General features: G+C 40.7%; 1 protein-coding gene across 6 annotated transcripts in view; it reads right to left on the bottom strand.

Annotated features, from left to right (window-relative positions):
• The window catches only part of LRBA (LPS responsive beige-like anchor protein), a 315,739-nt gene that overhangs the window by 100,719 nt on the left and 196,591 nt on the right, over positions 1-18,429 (bottom strand). For all 6 annotated transcript variants that reach the window (XM_068165720.1, XM_068165722.1, XM_068165721.1 and 3 more), the window contains 4 exons: positions 6,430-6,547; positions 5,892-5,994; positions 3,495-3,610; positions 2,541-2,653 (listed from right to left, as the gene is read on the bottom strand). In XM_068165720.1, coding sequence (XP_068021821.1) covers positions 2,541-2,653; positions 3,495-3,610; positions 5,892-5,994; positions 6,430-6,547 — 450 coding nt within the window. The remainder of the gene's footprint in view (positions 1-2,540; positions 2,654-3,494; positions 3,611-5,891; positions 5,995-6,429; positions 6,548-18,429) is intronic.

Here is an 18,429-nt window from a genome sequence, read left to right as displayed (position 1 = left end):
GGCCTCGATCTTGCTTTTCAACAGAACTGCTGGAGTTTGTCCAGAGAAGCTCCTGTCCGTGGTCCTGACACCCCTGAGCCCGGGCTGGCAGACATGAAGTGGGTACCTGACCATGGTGCTGCACAAACAAGCTTGGGACAGAGCAAGCAGCCCACTGGATCAGATCTGCCCCAGCCCCACGGGGCTGTCTGCAGCTCTGTCTCCTCATTTTGGCAAATGTACCAACAGATTGACTCAGCTTTCAGAAAGGCTAACTGAGCAGTTTTAGGTCTTGAGCCTAGCAGTGTCAGGCATCATAGGTTTCAGTGCTTAAATTCCAGATGCAGTTGTTTATCAAAATAAATCAGGATCTTCAGAGGTCACTTACAGTCCCTACCATTCTGTGATTGTGTGGCCACTGCACCCACTACTCTTAGTTCCCCCCACGTTCTTTCAGTGTCTAATTCTGGAACAGGCTTTATGCTTAGAAGGACACTGAGTCCTTCTGATGAGTTTATCAGTTTATCACCTGCATTGATTCTGTGCTGGAGCATGAGCTGAATAACACAATTTTCATTTCCTACAGGAGAAGCACAGGTTCAGACAACACCTGCACAAGTTTTGACAAAAGGAGTTCTTTAAACAATTTGGAAAAGTGTAATAGTGCACACCAAAACAGCTGTAACCATCTCTGCCCAGGGATGAAAAGATACAGCTAAGTACATGTCATGCCCAGCACACTGCTTTCTCACAGGGAAAAAACATGTAACCCCAGTTTTATGTGCAGTGCATTTGTGCTCCAGAAATGGGCATCCTGCAAGAGAATTCAGGCTGGCATGCTGGAAAACAGTCAGCAGGGAAGTTTACAGTAGAACAACAAAACTAGTTTAATTTGTCACAGGAAAAAAAATCCATTACTTCCCTTCTGTCAAAGTGTATTTGATATCAGTGGCTCCCACATACCAATTAAACACCTCACTTCACTGAAGGTGAGAGTTGCTTCTTGCTTTTGTACACTTGACTGGAGAAGAAGTCATCACAGTCATAACAGCCACTATAAAACTGATGATGATGTAGCAAATATTGCATGAAAATGATAAAAACGAGAATAAAAATATTATGATGTACATGTGTAGTTATAGTGAAGACAAAAGAAGATTTAAGAATGGCATGATTTTCCTCCTCTGGCAGTGCCACTTTATGATCTTACAGAAATGTTGTGCCTTATGACAGAAAAAATATCAACAGCTACTTGCATACAGCAGGATCTTGCAACAAACTTTGAGGGCATAAAATCATGCTTTGACAAATCAGTATTTTCTGTATATTTTTGCTTCCATTTCTCTTCCTTATCCAGAAACACAACATGATTTATGGCTTCCACGGAATAAAGAAAGGGGGGGGGAAGTGCTTTTGAATAAGTAATGCAGAAAATGGGACACATTCTAGTGGGAAACTGTGTCTGTTGTATAAATAAAATATATGCAGCCATAAATACAATATGTAATACTCACTGCAAACCACAGTCACCTCTTAAGAAATAAACACTCGAGTCAAAGCGTGGTAACGGACTGGCAGCGCACTCCTGGCATTCGTCAGGGGCAGGCTGACAGTAATATTAACCACAATCCATTTCAGTTGCTTTGGTTTATCATGGGGTGACTGATGTCCAAAACAATGCCCTAAGAAGCTGCTTAAACAAAGTGTTGGTTTAACCTAGACACTGCAGTTCCTCAAATCTGCACTAACTGTGGACTTCCAACTAATATATAACCCACACTGTTACTCACATGTGATACTTCAGAGTACCTTCCCTTAAGTTGCCATTTCTAGCAAAAGACAGAAATATTAATAAAAAAATTCTTCACTTTCCATTTTCATGGGTACCAAAAACAGGTAAAAATATTGACCATGAATGCTTTCTGCCAGACCAAAATCAAAGTTTTTCCTTTCTTTATTCACTAGAAACCAAAAATTGCAATGGATTTCTGGACATGGATAGGAAAAGAAATCACAGAACCACATAACCACGGAATCACAGAAGGGCCCTCTCAGAGATTACCAAGTCCAAGCTCCCCGCCAAGGCAGGATCACCCAGGGCAGCCCACACAGCAAGGCATCCAGGCAGGTTTTGGAAGTCTCCAGAGAAGCAGACTCCACAACCTCTCTGGGCAGCCTGCTCCAGGGCTCTGTCACTCTTACAGAAAAGAAATTTCTCCTCATGTTGAGGTGGAACTTCCCAGCTTCCAGCTTCCACCTGTTCCTTGTCCTATCACTAGGAACCACCGAAAAGAGCGTGGCACCTTCATCCTGACACCCACCCTTCAGATATTTATAGACATTAATAAGGCCCCTTCTCAGTCTTCCCCTCAATCAGAAGCAATATGAACACGTCAATAACTAATTTTTCACAATCTGATCCCTGCTATCAGTATAGGCAGATAGAAATGAAACACTGTTGGTGGTTGTGCACGTAACTAACAACGGAAAACATGAGCAAGACTGAAAGCTAATGTGATAAACACTAGAGTGAAAAAGAATGTATAGCTGATGACAAATACCTTTGACAAATCCCTGAAGTTGCTGGGAAGTGTAAGGTCCAACTCCTCTGATTCATAGTTGGTGATAACCCAAGGGAAGACAGGGTACTGATTTAAATCATTGTAAGTTCGACCTGACAAACAACAACAATAAAAGCCCGAGAGAAGTTAGAAGAGTTATATTCAACTAAAACCTCTGAAAAGACAACAAGATAACTTTAGGAGCTCTTCAGAATAACTTCCAACCCATTCTATGAAAACAAGTGAGAAGTCATGGGAACTAACAATCAGCCTTCATTTACTAAACAACCCAAGCTGGTTAGAAGGTCATTAATGACATAAAATGGGTTAAATGAAAGGCAGCTTAGCATTTACAGAATGAGGGGATAGGATAATCACACATGGCTAAGAATTAGGATTTGGGAATGGATGAACAGGGGTCCTGGCACAGCAGCCCTGGTGATTGAGGCACAACACTCTTCTCCAAGGCCAAACATACATCTTTTAACAGCAATATTTACTGGCTCCAGGAATATCCTGTTTCCCAGGTAAGACTTCCTTGAGGGTTCCAGCCCTACAGAGAACTTGTTGCATCTGTGGTATTTAGGGAAGAGAATATGTATGAATATTAAAACCTAGAGTACTAAGGGATAAAGAAGTCACAGTTTCTGAGACTCTCCTAAATAGTAGAGTCTATGTAGAACCTGTCCTCCCACAACAACCAAGATACTGTGACTTCACAGACACATTTTAAGTGCAGTGCAGTACAGCACTGTGAACTACATACCTCTCTATCCTCACATAAACATAAAAACCATTATGAATAAAGTACAATTTAGAAGGATTTTGTGAAGTTGTTGTTTGGGAGAAAACTGTGTAGAAAAAGCTACTTATTAAAAGGGCAAATCTGGTAGTGCCCCATGTCTGTTGAGACCACTAACTCCTTTCCTGAGCCATTACAGCAATTTGTGTTACCTGCTATAGTGTTCAGAAACATCAGGTACTCGAAGTTGGAGATTTCTCGGTGCTGCCATCGCTGGGTCATGTTGGAGGCTTTGAAGATCTGCCGTGGACTGGCCAAAGAAATGCGCCTGAGAAAAACAACAAACCCAGAGCAGTGGAAAAAGTAATGAGAAAATCTGGCGGGTCTTCTTTTTTCCCTGACTGAATTTTAGTGGCAGTTGTACAGACTCTTCTTAGTAGTTCTCTGCTAGATTCCTCTGGAGATCAAATTGCTATCTGGGATACTTTAAGTTCATTTTTGATGTTGTATACTCCAGTAAGAACAACAGACTTAAAACACCTGACAGCTGGATACGTTAAGATTTGGGAGCTTCCAAACAGAAACCTTTACAGCTGTGCAAATTCAGCTGCTCCACGCAGGCTTGATGCATTACAGAATTAAGTTACTAGTGATTTAGAGGGATGGCAGACCATTAAATAACAAAATTACACAGAATTTCACATAAGAATAAACTCAGGTTTTAGGAGAGGTTTTTACATCCCCCCAAGAACAAAGGAAAACAATGATAAGATGATTGAGTTTCATTATGAAGTCCTTCCTCTTGAGATTTAAATTCTGGGCAGCAGTGGGGAGTTAGTCATAAATAACTCCATTAAACTTTCAGCATTTGATGCCAGATTTCCTAATGTTTGTGCAAGATGATGCCAGATTTCCTAATGTTTGTGAAAGAAGACTATAGAGTCATACTTAGGAGTGATAAATCAAAGAGAGAAGAAGAGCTTATCATATATTCCCAAGGCTGTTTTGTTCATAATATAAACATCTGTAAACACCCAAGCCATGGCATTTGGGGGACAGGAAATCTAGACAGAGTTTCACCTGGCAAAACCTTACAGGTATTAGTTAACAACCAAAGAGAACAGTTACAGCAACTGAGTATTTTTTTCATGTTAATGAACTGATCTATATTGTAAATAACCAGCACAAATGGATGTGGTGTTTTGGACAAATGTGTCTACAATTTCACATTTACTTAAAAATCTTCACACAGAATTCATTTCTGTAAGTGAAAATCCTTTAAGTTCTTACAGAGCAGCAGAAATTACAGCTCAAGAGAACTCATTTCTGGACATGAATTACTAACAACACAGGAGAAAACATCCCCAACTATTTTAATGCCATTTCTGTGCACAGAACTATTTTTTGAAATATATTAATGCAACAACAATCAAGATAGTCCTTAAGGGCTGCTGCTTCTCCTAACAACTTAGAAATTAACCTACTTTTTACATAGTTTATGATTCATTAAAACTTAAGAGGCAATCAATCGAATTAGAGAGGGGTTGTAACTCCAGAAGATGTCTGTTTTCACCATCCTAAAGTGAACATTAAACTGTGCTGCTGTCTTTCCATCTATAATGTATCTGGTAATCAAGCCCTCATCTGCTAGAAAAGGTGTAACACACTAAATCATATTCTGCAGGCCTAGGATCCAAGCACCCAGCATGACAGTGTAATACTAAAAATCTTAATCTGCTGAAAAAGGTGCAACAAAGTGAATCTTTCAAACTGAATTCTCCAGGTCTAGGATCCAAGCACCCAGCATGACACTGTAATACTGATTTCTCACTATTAGAAACCTTCAGTGTCCTCCAGAGCTAAAGACACACACACCACACCGATCCTCCACATGCTCTTCAGCTTTCATTGTTTGCACATAACTACAATATCCTTCTGATGAGGAACAATCATTCTCATCTACCTTTAAATACTGCAGAGGATTCAAGCATGTTACAGCCAGGCTAATAGAACTGAATACTGCCATAAAAGCTAATCAGTCCTACTACCAGTCTTAGATCAGTCTTAAATTTTAGTGAGTTGGCATGCATAAAGAAACCTATTTTCCTTAAGCAGGATAAGTGATTGAGTCTCACTGACAAAATGAAGCTGTCTTCTCTGTAACAGACAGAAACCAGCAAAAAAAAAAAAATCAGAAATGTTTATCATAAAAACACACTGAAAATCCATTTAAATTAGAGAAGAGTAGATTTAGATTGGACATTAGGACTAAGTGAGAGTCTTTGAGTGCTGGAACAGGTTGCCCAGGGAGATGGTCAAGGCCCCATCCCTAGAGATACTCAAGGTAAAGCTCAGCAGGGCTCTGGGCAACCTGATCCAGTGGAGGATGTCCCTGCTGACTGCAGGGTGGTTTGAGTGGATGACCTTTGGAGGTCCCTTGCAACCCAGGTGGTTCTACAATTCTGTGAAAATAGCATGCAGAAGTGATAGGCTGAGGATGCGCATGTTTGGTAAACCAGCAGCTGCAAATGCTTCAAACTATGTAGGCAGGTCTGATGAAAAAAAGAAGTTAAAAGTGACAGATGAAATTAATTCAAATTGTGAAATACCTGGTCTGGGGTAGTCCAAAGATGGTACCAATGCCAACACGAGGCAGACAGTTAACCACTTTCTTTACTGTTGCTTGGTCAGGAAAGTTGAACATGACACCCACTGTGAACACAAGAGTTGAAATATGGTATGATTTTACATCTTTTATTTTGTACCTTTTAGCATAAATATAATTTAGCGTTTAGTGTAAGAACATTTAACCCTAAGCTCAGGTGTTGAACAGGTAAAAGCACAGACATGTTTCCTTCAAATAACTATAGAGTTTTTTTGTTACAATCCCCCTAAGTGCTTTTATTCGTCACTAATAGGAGTTTCAGCAGAAGTTGTCACTGTTACAGATCTCACAAGGCCTGTATTTGTTTTCCTTTCTGAACAGAAATTAACCCTCTATGCACAAAGTGGCCGTCTAGAACATAAGTATTAAAACACTTAATCCAAGCCCTTCTGATATCTACACAAATCCACACAAACTAAACAGCCAAAGGAAATGCACATGTCCCCAAATCAATACTTGCCATTCCTCTAAGCTCACAGTACCTCTGTTTGCCATGAATATCTCCAGGGCTGTGTTCTGTAAAAGGTAGCGTCGGGAAAAGATAGATCGAATCTCTGAAAAGAGCCATTTCCCATGGAGTCCTTCTGTGTATGCCAGAATCTGGTAGAAGGAGACACAGAAGGGTTTTTATAAGTTGTCATTACAGGCAACACCTTCTAAAAGAGAAAGTGTTTGACCCACAAACATGGATTCTACCAATTACATGCAAAACCTGCAGGGGAATCAAAACACACTCAATCTTCAGTCAAGCTATAACAGACTCTCTGGAATGCCAACTGCTCACAGATTTTAAGATTTGCTGGTATTTTTTTTTCTTTTAAGACATCATTTTCCATATCCAAAGGAGTTTCAGAAACATTACAAAGCGTTTGGCACTTCAGCAGAATGTAACAATGTATTACTGGTGCCACCAGCTGTATCTGTAGTCACTTTAGCCTTGTAGTAACAGGCCTGGAACAAATAAGCAAGAAAAAAATGTCTTTAAAGAAAAAAGAAATGTTCCTTGTGTTTACTGTTAGGGCAGCATTCATTAATTCTGGAACTATAAAGGTTAGCTGTGTAAGGGGCTGAGTATGATTTTGTCAGCTAAGGTTAAACACAAACCTGCAAATGAACTCAGCATAATCTCTCTGTGGAGTAAGCGGTTGTCAAAGTAACTTGTTACAATTCCTGTCATCCCATCTGACAGACACAGATGCTTAGTCTGCCTTCACAATTCAAACTAATCCCATTTTCAGTCCTCAGCCACTTCGTTTCTTTGTTGCTTCACTTTTTCCTTTTCATTTCAAAGCTTAATTATGTAAGTGTTAAGGGACAGAGAGACCGGACACTTCTCTGCCTCAGATTAACAAACCATAAATGCAGGAAAATCTGAGATTTCTCAATTTTAGCAAACACAAAAGCACTTCACAGACATCCAGCAAGGAAACTGAGATCCAGATTGAATCCTAGTTAACATCACTCTTACTGCAATTTCACTTCAGCAATGTACTGTTTCAAGGAAAAAGTAAAAGCTGGTAATGTAACAAAGACTATCAATGAGCCCAGTCATTTGTGTACAGACTTTTAGCAGAGGAGGACTTTGCCTCGTGTGCAGCAGACATTCCCAAGCAACCTGCATTTTTCTAGCACAGAAGGCAGAATCACTACAGATTATAGTATAAAGTACTGAACATCTCAGGGGAATTCAAAGTAAATGAGACTGGCAAACCAAAAGCAGACAGCAGCAGATAGCACAGAGCAGAACGTACAAGGCAAACCATCTCCTACACCTTCTTTCTTTTTACTTAACCCTCATCTTCCTATCAATACAAGTGCCAGAGATAATTCCTCTCCCAAATCCCACATCAAAAGAAAAAAAATGTATAATCATTCCAATGCAAGATTCTTGAAACATGATAAAAAGACCAGAGGTTGTCAATGATTGCTAATAATTTCTGAAACTAACAGACTTGGGCCATGCTGACACTTTCCACACCACATCCATAACCCATCCACATTAACTGGCAGATCTGTGTAATTCTGTGGTGGTAACTCAGAACCACCACAGTTAGCTTTAGTCACAGGCATATAAATGTCCTTCAAAGACAGTAACATAAAAGAGGTAACAAAGGAGATAAAGTTGCAGTGCTTGTGTAAAGAATCTCACAGTACTTTGGTTAGTGGTCATGCATCTTACGATCTTTAAATTGGAGCTGATCATTCCAGTGATTGTTTTGGAGGCAGGCAGGGAGCTGATGACCTCTGTTTTGCTGTAGTAACAATTAAAACCCGACGGCCTGCTTGTCACTATCAGTCTGTGCATTGCAAATCCAGACATTTACTAAGTGTGAGTAAAATCAGCAAGTTAGATAGTTAAGTATTACTTACACCCTGTGAAGTAAGAAAACCTGTACATAGAATCACAGTGTCACTTTGGTTGGGAAAGATCATCAAGTCCTATCATTTTCTAACTCTAAGAAAAGCTTCCTGCATCAAACTTCTTCAAAACTGGAAGGAAAAGCATCAAGTTGAAAATATCTGAGGTGGCTGACAATGTGCAGCCAGGACAGAGTTACTGAATTTGGTCCAAGATGATTTACTCAGGAAGGAGGCTTGCACTGCACCCCACTCACAGACACCACTCTGATTCCTTACACCACTCATTAAGGGAAGTCACCAGGAGTGAGAGGCAGCTGAGGCCTAGCTGAGCAAGGCCTTCATTTGGCATTGGGATAGCATCTGCCTGCTCTACAGCTTCACTTCAAAGTCTCTGGAGTTCAATTAAAACTGGATTAGGTGGAAGCAGACCGTCTTTGGGACACTGTTCTCTGGGACTCCAGGCACACTGACAGCACCCCAGACAGAGGTCTAGCCCGCCAATGAACCAGTTGCTATGGAAACCACATCATTACCACTGCTCCACGCACATCACACCACCTAGAGCAGATGAAAGGGCCTGGAGACAAACACAATTCTTTACTCTGTCCTACACTAACTACTCCTTACAAAAATTCAACTCAACCTTTTGCTCCCTGCCAAATATTTCATTAACAGAACCTGCTGCTTGCAGAATCTGACTCACACTTCAAATTCACTGCTTTCATTCTGGCAAAGGGATTTGTAATTTTGGGTTTTGGTGTTTTGTTTTGGTTTGGGGTTTTTTGGGGGTTTTGGTGTTACCACTTTTGACATCAGAATTACAACTTGCAAAAATTGTTTTTACATTTGCCTGTTCTGACCCATAAGCCACACAACGCAGAGTTCTGCTACAGAACTGAAGAACGACTTTCCTCCGACTCCTGTACAATACAGGCTCAAAAGTGACGCATTTAATTCTGCCTTTTGTCACCACCAGCTCTGGAACAACTTGTGGAGCAAAGACTAGTAAGAGTGGACAATCTCATTTAATCCACACAAATAGTATGACCTTCCCCACGTGAAACATTATTTATGGAATCTCAGTTGATTCAGCACATAAGACTGAAGTTTAACCTGCTGCACACTCCTTTCAATTATTTCACAAGATAGTGCACCTTCCAGAAGGAAAGATGGCTTATGCAGTTTACCATTTCACTTTAAAATACTTAAAAATCGACAACTGTAAATTCCTCCATTCCCAAAAGTCTCCTGAGACAAACTGTTGTCATGATTAGACTCTGGCAACACCAGATGAGCAGACAGCAAGACACCACTATCAAAACCAGAAAACTACTTTCACCTTTGCATAAAGTCCCTTCTTCAAGTAATAGAACTGAGGTTACAGACCTGCAATCAGTCCTCATACTCATGCTGCAGACCCTGACAGCTGGAACAAACTCCCTGAGAAACTGGTAAGTAAACCCAGCCAGTTTCAGTGATCAATTTGAATCAAAACCATCAAGGTTGGAAAAGGCCTCTAAGATCAGCAAGCCCAACCCTTGATGCAGCACCACCATGACCACTAAACCATGTCCCAAAGTGCCATTTTTTGAACACCATTTCCTCTTGTCTTATCACTTGTTACTTGGCAAAGAAACCAACACCTACCTCACCACAACCTCCTTTCAGGGAGTTCCAGAGAGTGAGAAGGTCTGCCCTCAGCCTTCTTTTCTCCAGACTAAACAACCCCAGTTGCCCACCAGACCTGTTCGCCAGCTTCATTACCCTTCTTCAGCCCTGCTCCAGCATCTCAATATCCTTCCTGTAGTGAGGGCCCCAAAACCGAGCTCAGTACTCAAGGCGTGGCCTCATCAGCGCCAAGTGCAGAGGCCCTGCATCATTTTGAGGAGATTCTGAAATCAGATTTGCATGAAAACTCAGGTAGCAGAGTGTTGATCATAAATTAAAGCCATACCCAAAGAAATCCTCGCCTCAGGATTCCCAGTTATATCAGCAAATTTCCCAACATTAAAATGCTCACTCAAGCTGTTCTGCCCTCTTACAGTTTGCAAAGTAACTGCTTGCTCTACTTTTCTTTCAAACCCTCCTTGAGTGTTGACATAAACAATGTCTTTCATAAAAGATTACATGCTGCAATTAAAAGACAGGATCACTACAGCTGCCTCCAGAGTCAGAAAAGGAGTATTTTACTGAAGGCTAAATGAACGGTTTGCTTTACTTTTAAGCACACCAATCAGCTATCACATATTCTGTTTTATTTTAGAGAAAAGTGCCATTGATCCGAAAAATCTGAATAGGCTAGAAGTAATTAAGTCTGCAAATGGGTTACAGAACTGAAACAGTAACTGAGTAATTATATTACTTTAACACAGCAGCCAGTTTAACTGCCACTGGTAAAATAAAAACTCAATAGCTTATTTGAAAAGCTGATGCACATTTGTATATTTCCAAAAGAAGTTACAATGCACCAGACCAAAAAAAATCAACCAAAAACCCCAAACCAACCAAATCATCAAAAAATCTGTTTGTAGTTGAGAGATAAAATCCATAAACACTTTCCTTCAGCAGCACTCTCTGTCACTGGGGGTCATTTTTGTTCAGGAAGGCAAAATTACAGCCCTCAGAGGTTAGCAAACCTGACTCTGTGTTCATGAGGCATCTGGATCTCCATCACAATCTCAGTCCTGAAGCTGAAGATCCTCAAATCCTGCTGTCCAGGTAGTACTTAATTCCTGGCTGCAGGATTCCCATTGAAAGCATCTTACTTTGTTTGAATATGCCCAAGTTCAACCAAACTAATAGGAATTGTATCAGGCTCTCAGTAATTATTTTACATATCAAAATACTCTTAGACAAATCAGCACTCATCAGTTTAGTTCAGATTTCTCAAGGGCACAACAGAAAATATGCTTATGTTAAATCTCAGATGGTATAAAAACAGCCACTGAACTCCACAGGCAAGCAGGAGCAGCCTCCCATCCAGGCCCTCCTGCGAGCACACCAGTCTGCCGTACAATCCTGTTCAGCATTTTCATGGGTGACAAACTCAATTAAACATATTCATTACCTTAATGTTCCACTGGACAGTTCCACCCAGCATAAAAAAATAAGAAATAAATAAATAAATGCTCTGTGACCTTTGTATCGATCAGAGCAAAATGGCTTATGCCTGGGTGTGGGTGAGAAGGGACTGGGGAGGGGGTGGTAAAGAACTCTTATGTTTTCTCTCCCAATTACTGGTGGAGATGATAAAACCACAGCAAATGATGTATCAGCTCATTTTATCTTATCGCTTTGGGGCTAGGTGACAATGAAGTTCATATTTCACTGGTTCCCATTGAAGATTGTGAAAATTACTTGCCCTTATGACCTGAAATTTCACTGGAAGACAGAAATTTCTCTTCTGCAAAGTAATGCAATTTTTCAGATGTCAACCTTTAGCCCAGCTTTAAAAATTAATTTCATTTATATTAACCAATAATATTGATATTTTCACAGAATGCTCTTTGGTACATGAACCACTGACTAGCAAATTGATGTGCTCTAGAAGGATAAAATTATTTTATCTGGAGCTGCTGGGGACAGACAGATTTACCACAAACTGAAATTCCCATTTCACACTATACTCTTTATATCCTAAGGCCTCTGTTCCTGTAAATAGTTTAACCTTTAGTTAGGAATGGTTTGTTTCTAGCTCTATTCAGTTCTGAAATAATTTCTATGTCTGCAATATACAAATAAACCAAAACTGTTTGCTTGGAAATTAATAAAGCCTGTGACATCACAGTTTGGATCCAAAATGCTGAAATACAGTTTGATTAGTATGAGTTCAAAAAACAGGTAGATGTGGCACTCTGGGATATGTTTTAATGGCCATGGTGGTGGTGGGCTGACAATAAGGCTTTACCTTAAAGGTCTTTTCCAACCTTAATGATTCCATAATTCTATTGTATGATTCTACAAGTACACCTTGTATTCTGTATCTGTACTCTTACATTTATGTTCCTGTAAAAGTAGATTGATTTCTCGTGTAAAGGAACTGACTACAATCAGTCAGTGGCAAAGATTTTACTATGACCTGTGACAGGAAGGGAGAATCTCTTCTTTGAAGATGGCTCATAGAAATAATATGACCCATTAGAACACAATAGAATAGAATTAACCAGGTTGGAAATTACCTTTGAGATCATCGAGTCAGCCTATCACCCAACACCATGTAATCAACTAAACCATGGCACCAAGTGCCCCATCCAGTCTCCTCTTAAACACCTCCAGTGACAGTGACTCCACTGCCTCCCTGGGCAGCACATTCCAACCACAAAAGTGTTTGTAAAGAACAAAAAGCAACGTCACAATGAGGCTTTGTGTAATAGCTCCTGTTTTGCAGCTTAGCATATGGTAAAATATAGCAATTTAAATTCAGCTCTGAAACATTCCTACAAGTATAAACCCTTTTCCAAGGTGAAGCAATCCATGAGCAGCATAGCTAATGTGAGGTCTACAACCACATACCGCATTCTAGGGAAACAGAACAAAAACATAAACCTGATTCCAGTTTAAAAAAATGCAACAGAGAATTAAACTGCATTTGCAGCTCGAATGATTGATAAGAAAGGCTTGGAAATATGATTCAAGTGTAACAGATACAGAGACAGCAGTCTGGGGATGGCTGAACAATTGATCCAACAACATGATTTGCCTTGCCATTCCCCCTGGGGTATTCAATCTAAAACTTGCTGCTGCTGAGGGCCCAGTGAAAAATAGCCCATCCAAGAATTCTGAAGATGCCAGGTCTATCTGAAAATATAATCTCTTGTGAAGAGCTGTAATCTGGGCTGTGTTGTGCTGCCTTACAAATCCACCACGCTGCTGTTCACAGCTGCAAGTTTTCCTAAGAGCCAGAGAAAGTCACGTCTAACGTGGGAGTATTTACAAAGCACCCAGTTCCAGCTCACATGCAACAAGGTTTCATAAATGCTGAAGCCGAAAGGGAACAAAATATTTTAAACTACCTTTTTTTAAAAAAGTAAATCCAATCTCCTAGCAACATCCTATCCATCCTGCCCAAAGGGCTGCCAAGAAGTAACAGTTCCCTGAGAAAATAAAACCATTTATCCTGCTCGTGCATATTTCATCTAGCAAACTAACAGAAAGCAGCAGTTTCATAGGGCAACTCTTATCAGGTAAATTATCTGCATTTGAAGGAATGGTGTGGGAGTCTATTTGGTTTTTTACATGGGAAAAAACCCTAACTGGATAGCAGTTCCCTTCCCAGGCAGCTCCATGTTTTGAAAAAGCTGTATTTTTCCTAAAAGGAGCAGGAAATTGAAAGCATAGGAAGAACTGATTTTGCAGAGGCGATTTCAGTTCTTAAGGGATTGAGTTTGTAACTCAATTTGCTTTTGCCAAAAAAAGAAATGTGGTCTAAGACAGAAGACCTACCTTCAAAACACCCACCTGGGCACCACCCTGAGCAACCTGCTTTAGGTGAACCTGCTCTGGGCAGAGGAGTTGGACTAAATCATCTCCAGAGGGCCCTTCCAACATCCCCTCTCCTGCATTCATTGCGATTCTGTGATACCTTTAGGTCCATGAGGGTTTTCTCTCTGAGCAACTGCAGCTGAAGTACTTGCAAGTGATTTTATCAATCTGGGGTTTGACATCAGTGAAAAATCAAAAAAACCTATAACCAATTCTCTCCTTAATGTGCTAGCAACATGGATATTCAAGTAAGTTACTAAAGACATGTCAGGAAAGAAGTACTGCACTTGAGACCTGAAATATAAAAATGTCACACCTACAAGGAGGAAACACATTTACAGCTGGAACTTCTGCAGATTTATCTCTACAAGAGCATCAATTTTCTACTCCAGGAGCTGGAAGGGGAAGCCTTGTGGAATTTAATGGCTCAGCACTCATTACAGGGAAAGGAAAGCATCTCTTACTTTTCCTTGATACATAACAACTAGCTACTCAAATGACCAGGAGGCAAAACCTGAGGCAGGACAAACATAAGCTTAAGGGAAAAATTTCTTCACTTTGAGAGTCCAGAGCACTCGACCAGCCTGCCCAGAGAGGTTGTGGAGTCTCCTCCTCTGGAGACATTCAAAATCTGTCTGGATGTGATCCTGGGTAATTTACTCTAGGTGACACTGCCCCAGCAGAGGGGTTGAACTCGATGATCTTCAGAGGTCCCTTCTGACCCCGACTGTTCTGTGATTCCACAGAGACTAGAAGTAACTCATACAGTCACATCTCAGTGTTCCACCGGTGAAGACCCAACAAACTGATCCACAAAACACTGCTCCTGCTTGCCAAAAGCTGTACTTGTCCTCCTGTCATAATTACAGGGTTTGTAAGATGGATTTTAAATGAAAAAATACGTATCGACCTCCACTGTTGAAGCTTCAAATATACAGAAGAACCTACCCAAAAATCCTCCCGGAAAATCACTACAATTGGCCAGGACCTGCTTCTCAGCGTTCCACCCCCACAAAACGGGGGTGTTGATAAGACCCACTCCTCTAAAAACACGTATCCTTGCAGATCTCCAGTACTGTCATCTCATCTCCCTGTTGGAGCTTGATTGATTACGCCTTTTCCTTATGTTCATTAATCTCATCACCTTATCTTTTACACCACTTCATTTTAGCAGAAAGGCAATAATAAAACCCTCATCCATTATCCTTTTACGCATCTAGTCAAGCGGAAATGGTTAATAACATGCTACAAATTGAACTTCAATCACCTCATTTTCTCCTTTGTCGAATGCACATTAAAGTATATTCCAAAAGTGCAATTTGTTTTACAGGGGAATTTGCGTTATATTGCTACAGACAACTAAAATTAAGTGTTTCTCAGTTTGGTTATTAAATATATCCAACTGTCCTTTTATCTCTGATACTAAAACATTAACTCATTTTATTAGGGTGTAATAATACAAGTGCCTTATCTCCCAGAACACAGGGACATCTAGTCTGCCTAATAGTAAGTGTTATACAATGGGTCATTTATCTTTTCTTTTTTTTAAACAAAAAATATGCTTCTGATAGTTCATGAATTGGTACATTATTGCAGATGAAATGGCTCTCCATTGAAGAAAAGTTAATTTGTTTACATGCAGGCTTATCTTCAAATGCAAGCCCCATTAGAAAAGCAGTCTGTAACTGTCAGAGCAAGTGGAGAGGGAAAATAGGTGGATGTAGAAAAATTTAGAGCCTAGTAATTTAACTCTGATCACCCATTCCCTGTTTGAATATTAAGTGTGCTCCACATGCACTCTGCACATATTCTATGATCCTAAAGTGATTCTAACTGAAACACTAACTGAAATAAGAGTTCCAGAGCTCGGGGATTTTTTGGAGGCCCCGATGCTGCCACGGGCAAGGGTCCTTCTCCAAAGAATACTGCAGACCCCATTTGGGGGGTTGGAATTTGGAACACTGAAGCATGTTGGGACAGTTTAAACCCAAGTGTTGCTGAAGTGCTGAGCCATGGAAGAGGGGGCTGCAAGTTATTGGCTGTTCTGAATACTGGAAGGGTCCAAAACCAGTTCTGTGAGATGCCCCATCTCCAGAAACATTGTGAGGTTGTCTGGAGCTCTGAAAAACCTCCTCTAATTGAAAATGTCCCTGCTGACTGCAGCAGGGTTGGACTTCATGACCTTTAAAGGTCCCTTCCAATCATCACTTGATTCCTTCCCTCCCACCCCCCATATTTCTGAATGTTATCTTCCAGAGACCTGCTTTAAGTTGCCTCTCTTAAAAACATCTTCGTCTTCTGCATTTATTACTGAAGAGGTCTTCTACTTGTTTCTGTATCATTATTTACTTTAAAACAGATGTTCAAGAAGAGCCTTCTAGGTTCCTTATGAGGAAGTCTAATACTCAAGTGAAATAAACAGGGAATTAGAGCAAGCTATAAACCCAAGCAGCTTCTGAATTGCTGTCTGTAGTTCCCCACCAGAGGTGCAAGTTTGCCCAGTGTGGAGCTCGACCCTTCAGATGATGCCACACTGCTGCAAACTGCAAATCACTGGTACGACAGTACCTGAACACAGCAATTTACTGCAGAAATAAATGAACAACCAAATGCTAAGTAAGTCACCCTGAGTCTCGATTCTAGTCTCTAACCACCATTCCTGTACCACATAACATGTCATCATCCATAACTAAATGAGTTAATCAATTTAATGAGGATTCAGACAAATCGGCTGCCTAATGAGCACTCAAACTGATGTGGCAAGGGTTATGCTCCAGTGCTGACAAAATCAGTTTGATGAAACTGTGACAAAAGCAGCAAAGCACTCTTCCTTCAGCACATTTTCCTGCATCTGATTAACATGAAATTATAATCACTATTTGCAAACTGTATAGAGAAAACATTTATCGTGTAAGCCGTGCAAGCAAATGCTTTATCTGCTCCTCTTTGCAGCAAACCTGTGTTTATTGTTGGGATACAGCTGAGCAATTATTCAGTTCTTGAAAATGGCAATCAGATAGAGTTGTTTAAAGTAATTGAGATTGAGTATGCCAAGAGAATTTCCAGAGGCATCATGTTGGATGATTTTGTGTTTTATGAACGTGCCATTTGGCAGTAAATACAAAATAAACTGAGCACAATAAATCAAAATATTCCACAGCTTTGCAAACAGTTTGGGAAATTACCTCTGGAATGTCTTTGAAGGCAAACAGAAAAAACCCCTGACTCCAGTTTTTAGATGAATGGCAATGGTCTGATGCCCATTTCCCAAGTCCATAAAGCTAAGATGCAAAAAACACAGGCCAGAGAAAGCAATGAGCCTAACCTAGTATCTTAGCTTTTACATCAAAACCCTTTAATCAGGTAAGGATTTTGTAGCATTGCTAACTAGTCCTTCAAGATGCAGGCCCGAGGAGTGTCCAGAAGGCTTGAAAATAATTTGAAAATTCATCCTGCAAGGAAAAAGCACTTCTGCACAGGGTTGTTTAAATGCAAGAGACAGAGGTAAACCAGAAAAGTTTTTCCATGTCATAGCCACCATTAAAACCAGTTTTTAAATAGCACTGGTGCATCTGTGGCCATACAGATTACAGAGCCCGCACCAGGGTTACAAGGATAAATCTCTGTATGTTTTCACAGAGCCAACAAGAATTTAATACTGATGCATGGATGACTTTCCTTTCCCCATGGGTAAGTGTCAGGCCTGTAATATCTGTCTGCAGGACAGGGAGAACACAGAATCATAGAATTGTTTCAGTTGGAAAAGCTCTCTAAGATCATCCAGCCCAATCATCAACCCAATGCCACCGTGGCCACTAAGCCACGTCCCAAAGTGCCATGGCCATGCACTTCTTGAACACCTCCAGGGATGGGGACTCCACCACCTCCCTGGGCAGCCTGTGCCAATCCCTGACCTTCCCTGCAGGGAAGAAATGTTTGCTAACATGATAGAAGTCACAACTTTTGCCTAGGAACATGGGATGGAGCAGCTCTAAAATCTCAGCACAAAGTTAGGAGAAACAGCTGACTTCTACATAAAGGTACACTACTTTGGATACCAAGGAAATTGCATTCTCTGGAGTAGGAAACTTGACTGTGGAGGGAAGGGATGCCATTCAGAGAGACTTGGACAGCCTGGAGAGGTGGGCACAAGCCAACCTCAAAAAGTTCAACATGACCAAGTGCAAGGTCCTGCACCTGGGTTGAAGCAATCACAAGAAAAAATATAGGCTGGGAAAGGAGTGGCTCAAGAGCCGTCTGGAGGAGAAGGGGCTGGGGGTGTTGGCTGATAAACAGTGTGAGCTGGCAATGTGTGCTTTCAGCCCAGCAGGCAGCTGTGTGCTGGGCTGGTCTTTAAGTTAATCCAACCTAAATCATTCTATGAATGTATGAAATATTCAAAACCAAAAGCACCCAACATGCTCAATTCAAAACAAGTTAACTTCCTTCTTCTTACCTTTCCCAATTAAGGGCTCTCAGTGGAAGATGTGCAAAGGCTGCTGCTTTACACACAATTAACAAACTGTACCACAAACGACATGTCATCCTTATCAGAGTCTACACATTGAACTCCTGTATCTGTTGCCAGCAGGCAGCCCTCACTATCTAGGGAATATCACCATGAATTTGCCCAGTGCCAC

The sequence above is a fragment of the Melanerpes formicivorus genome, unplaced genomic scaffold (genome assembly GCF_026170545.1).
Source record: "Melanerpes formicivorus ecotype bairdi unplaced genomic scaffold, bMelFor1.0.p_v2 SCAF_92, whole genome shotgun sequence".
Lineage (NCBI taxonomy): Eukaryota > Metazoa > Chordata > Aves > Piciformes > Picidae > Melanerpes > Melanerpes formicivorus.
The sequence above is the reverse complement of the archived record's forward strand: the minus strand, read 5'-3'. Positions and strand labels throughout refer to the sequence as shown.